General features: G+C 38.3%; 1 protein-coding gene across 4 annotated transcripts in view; it reads right to left on the reverse strand.

The window, feature by feature from the left end:
• FANCM (FA complementation group M) overlaps positions 1-11,871 on the reverse strand; it is a 101,242-nt gene extending 89,371 nt beyond the window's left edge. For 2 of the 4 annotated variants that reach the window (XM_077126852.1, XM_077126850.1), the window contains exons 1-4: positions 10,533-11,870; positions 9,758-9,930; positions 6,456-6,533; positions 3,481-3,639 (exon numbers count right to left, since the gene is read on the reverse strand). In XM_077126852.1, coding sequence (XP_076982967.1) covers positions 3,481-3,639; positions 6,456-6,533; positions 9,758-9,930; positions 10,533-11,049 — 927 coding nt within the window. In that variant the 5' untranslated portion in view covers positions 11,050-11,870. Of the gene's footprint in view, positions 1-3,480; positions 3,640-6,455; positions 6,534-9,757; positions 9,931-10,532 lie in introns of all 4 variants that reach the window. The other 2 variants (XM_077126853.1, XM_077126851.1) reach the window with 2 other exon arrangements.
• Between the last annotated feature and the right edge of the window lie 242 nt (positions 11,872-12,113).

The following is a 12,113-nucleotide window of genomic DNA, read 5'->3' on the forward strand; positions in this document are numbered from 1 at the left end:
CCCATTTACAATTGCAACTAAAAGAATAAAATACCTAGGAATAGATTTAACTAAGGAGACGGAAGACCTATATAAAGAAAACTACAAAAAACTGCTGAAAGAAATCACGGAAGACCTGGATGGATGGAGGGGCATGCCGTGTTCATGGATTGGAAGACTAAATATAGTTAAGATGTCAATCCTACCTAAATTGATTTACAGATTCAATGCAATACCAATCAAAATCCCAACAACTTATTTTTCAGAAATAGAAAAACCAATAAGCAGATTTGTCTGGAAGGGCAGGGTGCCCCGAATTGCTAGGGGCATCTTGAGGAGGGAAGGCGAGGCTGGAGGTCTCGCGCTGCCTGACTTTGGGGCGTATTGTGAAGCCACGGTGGTCGAAGCAGCGTGGTATTGGCATAAAGATAGATATATCGACCAATGGAATCGAATGGAGTGCTCGGATGTAGACCCTCTCATCTATGGACATTTGATCTTTGATGGGGCAGTCGGGCCAGCTCACCTGGGACAGAGCAGTCTCTTCAGTGAATGGTGCCTGGAGAGCTGGATGTCCATGTGCAGAGGAGTGAGGGAAGACCCATCTCTCACACCCTATACAAAAGTTAACTCAGGGTGGATCGGGGATCTAAGCATTGGGTCTAGGACCATGGGACGGTTGGAGGAAAATGTTGGGAGATGTCTTATGGATCTTGCAGCTGGAGGCGGTTTTATGGACCTTAAACCTGGAGCAGGAGCACTGAAGAAGGAAATAGATGGATGGGAACTCCTCAAAATTGAACACTTTTGTGCATCAAAGAACTTCATCAAGAGGGTGGGGGGACGGCCTTCACAATGGGAGACAATATTTGGAGGTGATACGTCGGATAAGGGTCTAGTATCCAGAATTTGTGGGGAGATTGTTCGTCTCGGCAACGGGAGGACAGCCAACCCAATTACAAAGTGGGAGGAAGACTTGAACAGACACCTCTCAGAGGGGGAGATACGGATGGCCAAGAGGCGCATGAGGAGATGCTCAATGTCCCTGGCCATTAGAGAGGTGCAAATCGGAACCACGGTGAGGTGTCGTCTCACACCCACCAGAATGGCCATTGTCAGCGGAACAGAGAGTGACGGGTGCTGGAGAGGATGCGGAGAAAGAGGCGCACTTATCCACTGTTGGTGGGAATGTCAAAGGGTGCAGCCACTGTGGAGGGCAGTTTGGCGGTTCCTCGGAAGGCTGAATATGGAGTTGCCATACGACCCAGCAATACCATTGCTAGGTATCTACTCAAAGGACTTAAGGGCAAAGACACAAACGGACATTTGCACACCAATGTTTATAGCAGCGTTGTTTGCAATTGCAGAGAGATGGAAGCAGCCAAAATCTCCATCGACAGAGGAGTGGCTAAACAAACTGTGGTATGTGCGTACGATGGAATATTGTGCAGCTTTAAGACAAGATAAACTTATGAACCATGTGATAACATGGATGGACCTAGAGAATATTGTGCTGAGTGAGTCCAGCCAAAAACTAAAGGACAGATACTGTATGGTCCCACTGATGTGAACGGACATTCGAGAATAAACTTGAAATATGTCATTGGTAACAGAGTTCAGCAGGAGTTAGAAACAGGGTAAGACAATGGGTAATTGAAGCTGAAGGGATACAGACTGTGCAACAGGACTAGATACAAAAACTCAAAAATGGACAGCACAATAATACCTAATTGTAAAGTAATCATGTTAAAACACTGAATGAAGCTGCATCTGAGCTATAGGTTTTTGTTTTGTTTTGTTTTGTTTTGTTTTGATTTTACTATTATTACTTTTATTTTTTTCTCTATATTAACATTCTATATCTTTTTCGGTTATGTTGCTAGTTCTTCTAAACCAATGCAAATGTACTAAGAAATGATGATCATGCATCTATGTGATGATGTTAAGAATTAATGATTGCATGTGTAGAATGGTATGATCTCTAAATGTTGGGTTAATTTCTTTTTTTCCGTTAATTAAAAAAAAAAAAAAAAGAGAAGGGATAATTGGAGATGAAGGGATACAGACTGTACAACGGGACTGGATATAAAAACTCAGAAATGGACAGCACAATACTACCCAATTGTAATGCAATTATGTTAAAACACTGAATGAAGCTGCATGTGAGGTATAGGTTTTTTGTTTTTGTTTTTTTTGTTTTTTTTTCTTTCTATTATTGTTTTAATTCTTATTCTGTTGTCTTTTTATTTCTTTTTCTAAATTGATGCAAATGTACTAAGAAATGATGAATATGCAACTATGTGATGTTATTAAGAATTACTGATTGTACATGTAGATTGGAATGATTTCTAATTATTTTGTTAATTCTTTTTTTAATTAATAAAAAAAAATGTAATGAAAAAAAAAATACTAAAAATCAAAAAGAACTTTTGAAAAAAAATAAAAAGAACTTTTGGGACACTGCATAGATAGCCTGTCTCAGCTTCCTGATGTCTCAAACCTCATCTGGAGGGCTCTGATGGCTGGGAGCTAACTGAAATAGCTCAACCAGGGCCATATGTCTGTGCCCTTAATTTTTTCTCAATATGGCTAATTTGTGCTTCATCACACTGTACTGGTCAAAGTCAGTTATGGGGCCAGCCCAGATTCATGGAAAGGGAAAATACACACCACACTTCAAAGGAGGAGTGACAATGAATTTGTAGCCATCTTTAATCCACCGCAATGAAGATGTGAACTCAAGACACCTTATAAAACATAGTCTCTTACCATGACAAACTAATCACGAACTATAGAAAAACAGTTCAAATTCTCCCACTGAAAATGTTAACTGTACAAGCAGTTTTCTCAACAGCTGCAATACTGACATTTTAGACCAGGTAATTCTTTGTTGTGGGGGGCTGTCCTGTCCACTGTAGGATCTTAGCAACATTCCTGGCCCATACACACTAGATGTCAATAGCAACTCCCCCATCCCACAGTGTGACAACAAAAAATGCATCCAGACTTTGCCAAATGTCCCCATGGGGGGCAAAATCATCCCGGTTGAGGACCACTACTGTATAAGGGAGCAGGGAGAAAAATACTGAAAACACACCTCATTACAAAGAAACTTCTGGCCAAATCAGCATATGTGCTTTGGGTATGTTCATTTTGTAAAAATTCACTGGGCTTTATATTTTTATTTTGTGCACTCTGCTATTTATATATGTATGTTATACCGCTATAAAATATATATATGGGATATAAAACATATAAAACTATCATTGGCTTTTGAAATGATCTATTAATTTGTATTTCCCCTTTAAATAATAGTCTACTAATTCATATAAAGCATGTCATTAATTTCAAAAATTTTAATTTCAAATAATTTTTATCACCATAATAATTATATAATAGTATAATTATATATTTTCACCACCAGATTCTGTTAGGTAAAATAATTTAATTACATTATCAGTTCGCTTATTAAAATACTGAATCGTGACAAAAATGGCTTACTTGGATATATGCCTTTTGGATTGCTCCAAGTTCTTCACCAAGGGGAACAACAAGCTTTTCAACACATCTTTCATGAGAGTATGGCAAAATATCTGGAGAATCTTCAGAACGAAGTTCTATCTGCCCAATTAGTAGGTTAGTGATGACCTGTTGCACAGCCTATTCAAAATCAATTAAATATTGCTATAAATTATATTACATATTAAAGATTTTAGCATGTGACTACAAATAGAAATAAAATAGTAGTGAAATTTTGAAAGAAATTTAGAAATTGTATTATCAATAATTAAAATAACAGACAAAACTATAAAGTATGTCAGAAGTGGCATAATGAGGGAAAGGCTGTTGAAGCATCTTTTTCCCCACACAGCCCTTCAAACAAACATCCAAGAAATAAGAATATCAGTAAATGTTCAGCATGTTCCTCAAATGTATTTTACACTTTCCAAAGCAGTGATACATCCCATCAACATTTTATAAAGACTCAGACAAAACAGAAGTTTTAGATTAGCAAACTAAATCTATTAAAATTTTATAACACAGTCAATATCAGAGCCAGAACTAGAGCTCAGGTTTCCTGCTTCCCTGACAATTTTTTTCCCCACTGATTTTTTCATGGCAAAAACATAGAGAAGGCACTTACTATTAAAGGAGACAAATACATCTTAGGAATACTTTACAAACTGGCTTCTTAAAGAGATTGTTATACTAAATCAATTATTGATAAATTAATAGGATGTTTTCCATTTAAGACAGCATATATGATGGGAATATATCTTTGTGGCTAAATGCCATTCACCCAAAGCTTGTAAAGGAATTTAACTGTAAAATTAGGTAACAGGGTGGGGGTAGGACACATTACCTACTGGCATAAATACCTACTATATCAGAAGACTACAGCACTAACAGTGTGATTAATAAGAGAAAGAAAAGAAAAGGGGATACTGAACACATCTAAAATTAAGGGCTTTTTAAATTTAAACTAGAAAAACCTCATGGGTTTAGTTTCAGACCAAAAAAACCCTAAGGACAAGAATCATATCACTCATCTTTATATTCCCAGAGCTGACACAGGTACCTCATAAAATACACAACAGTTACTGGGGGACCATATGCATTCAAAATCTAGAATACTTTAATGATCATTTTATAAAATTGAGTAAGACTTCAGTATTTTTAATCATTAATTCATTCAAATATCTGAGTAACTACCACATGCCAGGCATTAATTGGCGATACAGCTATGACGAAGAGAGAAATAATCCCTATATTCATTAGCTGCTGTTCTAGCGGGGCAGAAAGACAAAAAAAAAATAGCTGAACAAGGTAAAGAATTACAGATGATGATGAATATTAAGAAGAAAGTAACAAGGTAGGGATAGCTGACTTAAGAGAGTAGTTAATGGCTCTTTCTGAAGGGATAATGCTCAAGCTCAGACTTAAAAGATGATTAAGCAGGTTTAAACAAGAGGGAGCTATGGCATAAACAAAGTCTTACAGCTTTGCAAAGTTGAAAGCTATCAAAGACATTGTCATAGAAATTCTATCCAATACGTAAGACTGTTCAGAACTACTAATGAGAATGTCAAGAGATAGGGCACAAATTTTCCACTTTTAGCATTCTTTAATAAAGGAAATTAGAGCTTCCTGGAGAAATTATTGATTTCTCAATCAGGAAATTGAGGAAAAATGTAAGATGAATATAAAATGTCTTGTGGTGTCAGGAAGTAAGGAGGTGCTCAAAAAAGAAAAAAGGAAAAAAAAAGATACATGTCTAAAGAATACAGGAACTTCCACTGGCCAAAGTTGGAACAATCTAAGCAATAAAATTAATAGTAGCACTGGGTTTTGTATCGTAGAATAAAATAATTATCCATTAATTCATACTGATATAACAAAAGTGAATTAATAAATTAACAGATGCAAAGAGGGAGCTCTTCATTACAAAAGAATTCAAATTTAGCACATGTTAAAGAAATGAGGGAAATGAGAAACAATGATTTGGCAAAACCAAAGAAATAATTGTTGCGTGCAAAAACGATCATTGGTGGCCAAAACTTGTGGGCAAATTATGAGAAACAGGATATTTGAATAGTTTCAAAGTATCTCCCTACAAGATACTTATTAATTACAAAAGGAAAACTAGTAACCTATAGTGGAGAAATATGGTAGACATGACCTTAACCAAGTAATCAAGATTAACATCACTGGTAGTAAGACACATCAACATCACGTACCCCTGGTGTGATGCTCTGAGGAAGTCATAGCTTCACTTCTGGGATATTCTTGCCGTAAATGTAAAACCTTACTCCAACATGAGAAAACATCAGACAAACCCAAATTGAGGGGCACTGTACAAAATAACTGGACACTATTCTTTCAAAAGCATCAAGGTAGGGCAGGCAACGGTGACTCAGTAGCAGCTTCTCTACTGCCGTGCCGGAGACCCAGGTTCGATTCCTGGAGCCTGCCCATTCCAAAAAAGGGAAAAAGCATCAAGGTCATGAAAGATAAGGAAAGTCTGAGGAATTGTACAAATTGGAAGGGACTAAGGAGACACAACAACTAAATGCAATGTGGGATCCTGTATTGGATCCTGGAGCAGAAAAGAATGCTGGGGAGGAAAACCAGCAAAATTCAAACAAAGAATGCAGACTGGCTACTAGTATTCTATCAATGCTAAATTTCCTGGTTCCAGTAATCATATTATGGTTATACCATATGTTAATATTAGGAGAATACAGGATACATATATAACTTTAACAAATAGCTTTAGCTGAATCTTATGCACACTGAAGTCTGAAAACTACTCCTTTAGAGAAACTCCTGTAACCACAGAGGAAAAATTAGGAATGTAGGAAATACTGAAATTCTGAAGTCAAACTAGAAAAATACTAGTATGGAAAAATGATTTAGCCCCATACAGCCATTATTACCTTCTTATATTTTACTAAATGGAAAAACATTTTACTCACCTTTATATCACTACCTGGTGTGGCACTGAGAGCCAAGATTCGAAAGTGATTTGTATATTTGACTAGTTCCCTTACAACCTTAAAAAAAAAAAAGTTCTTTAATTTCATCTGTCCAATGCAAAAATAACACTGGGTCTGTTAAACAAGTTTACTATATATGGCTGATTATCATTATTCCTTATTCAGAGTATTGATGGTTTAGTGAGTTGTAGCATATGAAGAGCAAATGATTTAACTTTATACTCTGCTCCAACAAAAAAAATGTTAGGGCTTCATCTATATATAAAGCTACAACATCAAGACCTAATACAGGGGTAAATCAAAATACTAAAAGCACTATGGCAAGGACAAATGGGAGAGGAAGAGAGAGCTCATGCTCCATTGCCTCGGCCACAGTGTAGCCTTACAGCTATATCCATATATACATATATACGTATACTTGCCAGACTAAGATAAACTATAACAGAAAAAATATTTTAATAACAAGATGTAATTACATTTAAAGCAAAAAAAAATTGTTTTAAGAAAGATTTTAAAGAAGTTACATTTTATGTGGAAGGCTCACAATTTTTAAATTATGTTTACTCATAAAAGAGTAAGACTAATTTTAGGTAATTTAAAAATCTAACTTTCCTTTTAAATCCTAAAACATTTTCTCAGTGGCACAAAAGCACCATTTAAGTAGTTTTGAATTCAAAACCCACTCTGGTAAGATTAAAACTATTTAACTTATCAGATACCTACCTGTATGTTGCTTCACATGAGGCTCTAGTGCAAAGGAAAAAGGCCCCTAAGTAAATGAGTTATAGAGCAGCTCTCAGTATCCTATAGTTCCCATATTAGCTATGGAAATTAAATAGTAACCGAGGTTATCCAAGTCACTCTAATCTCAACCCATATAAAGGATGAGTTCAGTGAAGTCTCTAAATCTTGACTAAAATTCAAAAAATAGTATTTATGGACAATTTTTTTAAACATGATACAATGCATATAAAGATTGAATATTATACTAATATACTTAATAGAGACTAAAGTAGAATTATTCTAATTAAAAACTGATACAAGACAAAATGTCCCTAATGACAATTTCCATTTTAGTTTAGTGCTACAAGTGATGCCCTTAGATATCATATAAGGAAAAAAAAAGTCACAGATACAGCAAGGAAGGCACAAAAAGATCAATACTAATTTTTTAAAAAAACCTTTTTGAATAATAGCCATAATTCAAAGTTGTTTTTTGTTGGTTTTTTTGGGGGGTGCATGGGCAGTTCCAGGAATCAAACCCAGGTCTCTGGTATGGCAGGCGAGAAATCTGCCACTGAGCCACCGTTGCACCACCCTCAAAGTAATTTCTAAACTGTGAAGTAGAGATAGCTACCATTGCTTTGACAGTTCTAAGTAAGATCATGTTATTGTTATAAGCCACTTTTACCAACGAATGGTTACACATGAAAAGTGAACCAAACACATTACTTCTTTTGAAGAGGGATTCTCAAGCATTTTGTAGAAGAGAAAATGATGTTATGTGCCTAGTGAAACCTCTATCTGGAATATTCAATATAGTTAAAACTCTCAGTGCTGTCCAGTTATTAATGAAGTCAATGCATGTCTCATTGTACCCAATAAAAGCATAAGCTTTGTAGTTTTAAAAAAAAAAATCACTTAATACCTAGAATTTTTTTTTTTTGGCATGGGCAGGCTCTGGTAATTGAACTCCGGTCTTCGGTATGGCAGTCAAGAATTCTGTCACTGAGCCACCACTGCCTACCCAATACCTAGAAATTTTCTTTAAGTAAAATAAATGAGTTAATAATGGGGTAGGCCACAGAGGCAGAGTTCTCGCCTGCCACGCCGGAGACTTGGGTTTGATTGCTGGTGTCTTCTCATGCAAAAAATAAATACATAAATAAATAAATGAGTTAATAATGAATTAATCTGGTGCCACTAAGAAAATGAATTAATAAATAAATGAGATCATTTTATTATAATACTGTTATATAGCATATATTGTTATATGCTACATTAAGCTTGCTAAATATAAGCTAAATCTATAAAGTGAATTCCATGTAGTTAGAACACACTTTAAAAATGTCCCCCAAAAGCAGCAACTTCAGTATATTGTATATCAATTTTGGAAAAATAAATAGAAAAAAACAACAAAAAAATCCATTTTCTGGTTGAGAAGACCAAATATAAGAAAGATGGCAATTCACCCTAAGATAATACAAAGGTATACCCAAGGAAGCTATTTTACAAATTCACAAACCGGCAGTGAAAAATTTATCACTCTGAACTAACTGAAACCAACTTTCCTGTTCTATTTTCCTCTCTTATTCTTACTCAAACTCACTAACTGATTTCATGAGTTACTATGATTTTAACTACCATATAAGCTGGTGATCTCCAAATCTTTACCTCCAGCTCAGGACTCTCCAATAAGATCCACACTTCTATCAGCTACTAACTACTGGATATCTACAGCCGGATAGCCAGTACCCCAAACCGAACACATTTAAAACTGCACTCTTTCCATGCATCTTCCACCCTCACCTGCTCTGCCTCCAGAATTCTCCATCCTAACTAGTAGTACCAATATCCTCCCACTCTTCCTGGGAGTCATACTAATTTCCTCCTATCCCTCATTGAACACTCTGCTTTAGCTTTCTCTCCTCTAATCTCTTTTAGTATTGCCCCAGCTAAAAATTTTCCAATGACTCTTCACTGCCTATATCCTCTAATGCTAACAAAGTGCATTTAAATTGCCAAGCATAAAATTCTAATTCCTCATTCCCTAGTCATCAAGTACCTCTTTAGTCACATACCTCCATTTCCCATCCATATTTTATATTCCTACTAGAAGACAGTGTTAGGTAAGATATATACATGTTATCTAATCCTTATAACAACTTTGTAAGTTACGTATTATTTTATTACTATTATTATACCTAGCTGCCAAAGTATAATGCTACATATCTACTGCCAATCTTTGGCTTATACCTTAGTTCCTAAACTCCACCCAGACCCCACTCCCTACTCTTGATCATAACCCCAATCAGTACCAGGCTCTCATAATCTACATCTGACACTAGCCCTGTTTAGCATTTTTTTTTGTTTTAAAAAGACACATTGATTTGAATGGACAAATGAAAATATATTCCAACCCCATCTATTCTGAAATCATACACACAAGGCATTTCACAATGAAAATACCATCAATGATTTCCACCTCTAATAATTATTCCACCAAATAATCTTTATCAAAACGTTTACACCAAAAAAATACCTTTTAACAAAATTATTACCTGACAATAAGCAAAGTTCCCAAGAGCTTTATGAGCTTCATCAATAACTAGACATTTTATTTCAGCCGCAGGACAAGCTCCTCTAGAAAGGTCATTCACCATGACCTGAGGTGTAAGAAAAAGGACCCTCTTGCTCTGCCATATTTCCTTTCTTGTGGAAGCTTGAGTAGATCCTGTAAACAAAATTAACATGCAACATTCTAAACTTCAGACTGTCATCTATTAAATATAAGTAATCTGGCCTGTTTTCTCAACATATTCCTGCTTTGGTAATCTTTCAGGGCGAACAATTTGACAACTCATCAGAAGGCTGCATTTTAAAACTCTGGTTTGGTCCAAACGTCAAAGCTTGTTCTTACCTAAAAAACACAACTTCACTGTCCTTAGAGGAGATAAAATAGCATAACATTTAAAGAAAAGTAAATTCTTCAAATGGTAAGTCCTTCTTGGGAAGAAACTCAGGAACTTTAATATTCACTTACCAGTTTCAAAACGCTCTAATTGACAACCTACAGATATGCTCTGACGACTGAATAAGGCAACCCTATTCCTTAGGGTTGGACTTGTTATAGGCCAAGTAGATGATACAAGGGGTGGGATATATTGTGATCTGGGTCGAGAATATTAACCCTGGAGGTTAAGTATTATTACACCCAAGTGCCAAGGAAAGTTACTGCATAACCGCTACCACCCAGCTCTACTTCCACCAGAAAATGTGCTTTCGCATTAGGTATCCAGATCTTCACTCCAAATTAGCCCAACCTTTCTAAGATACCTGTCATTTCGGCCATGTGGGATTGCGGGATACCCATGACCCGGTAGCAAGCCTCGATCTGCTGGGCCACCAAGGGCTTCGTGGGAGCCATGAAGACCACCTTGCCGGAAGGATACCAGCGGTAGAAATTGTACATGACCACGGCGGCAATAAAGGTCTTGCCCAGCCCGGTGGGCAGACACACCAAAGTATTACAGAACAAAGCGGCCCGGGCGATGTGCAGCTGGTAGTCGCGCACTGGACTGTTGGTAGGGTAAATCCACAGGGCGCCCGCCGAGGCACAGAACCCGCCGTCCTCTAGACTCAGCTTCCTCTCCGCCTCGTACACCGCGACCAGCAACACATCGTCGTCCGTCTCCGCCCGAGCCTCCGCGGCTTCGGCCAGCGCAGGGTTAGGCGCTCTGGAGCCGCCGGGGCTCGGAGGCCGCTGGGTCCCGGAGCCGCACCCGGGAGCCAGGACAGATCGGGAGACGCTTGAGCCCCATGTCTGGAAAAGCGTTCTTTGTCGCCCGCTCATTACGCCGGCGACCGCCAACGGCTTGACGCAAACCCCAGCAGCAGCAGAAGCGCCGCCGTTCCGATCCCCATCTGTTTCTTTGGCACAAAGCAGTGGAGCGCGAGGACGGGCCTGCGGACGGCGCCTCCACTCGAAAATGCCGCCGAGCAGTTTGCGTTGGAAACATGATTGGCTGGCTTCCCGGAAGCTTTCTGAGGCTCCCGGAAATGCATGCGCCCCGTTGAGGTGTTACTCTAAAAGTGGTCCCCCGGTCAGGATTTTAGACACTAGATTTGAGTTCCGAGTCCAAAGACTGGCGTCCCGACGTCTTTACAGTGAGATCGCTTAGAATGATGACATAAGTGACCCTGAGATCCCGGGGACAACTGATGAGATCTATAATGTTGTGATCTTAACGTGACGGATCGTCTAAGGGGCTTTATTCCTTCTTGGTTGTATTTTTAAATCGGAAGATGAGGCGCAAAGCAGAAGTGTATATCAGAATTAAGTAATTCTATTCGTTTACTCAGGATGACTACACGAAATGCCAGGTCTCTTTTTCGAGCATTCAGAGTGGAAACCCATTGTTTTAGTATTTTTATTGCTAAAGTTTTAGTCAGTGTGGTTTGTTCCTGTTCGTTTGAAAATCCGAAAACATTAAAACAAAACACCCAGGCGTCCAGATGTTCTGCCTTGCATCGCCGCTAGCGGTGCGAAGCGGTGGGCGTCCGCGCGGTATTGCCCTCGCGCGACAGCTCCGGACCTCAGGCTTGCACGCGAGTCCCGCCTTCTCCACCTGGAACCTGGCGACTTCGCGCGACCCCGGTAAAACGGTTTCTTCGTGTACTGAGGAAAAGCTCATGGAATTGTTTTGAGTATTCATAATATCCTTGTCACTGTCACCGGCAAGGGGCATCCTTCGCCTACCAAACGTAGAAAGGGCAGCTCTGCGTGTAGTCGCTCTCCATTTTCCTGTGTGCTCAAATTTCTGAAATGGCTTTTAAGGCAGTTTCTTATTTCTTTGATTTTGGGGAGCGGGATTTTGCTTTTAAGATAATTTCTTACTTCTTTGATTTGGGGAGCGG

This window comes from Tamandua tetradactyla, chromosome 14 (assembly GCF_023851605.1).
Source record: "Tamandua tetradactyla isolate mTamTet1 chromosome 14, mTamTet1.pri, whole genome shotgun sequence".
Lineage (NCBI taxonomy): Eukaryota > Metazoa > Chordata > Mammalia > Pilosa > Myrmecophagidae > Tamandua > Tamandua tetradactyla.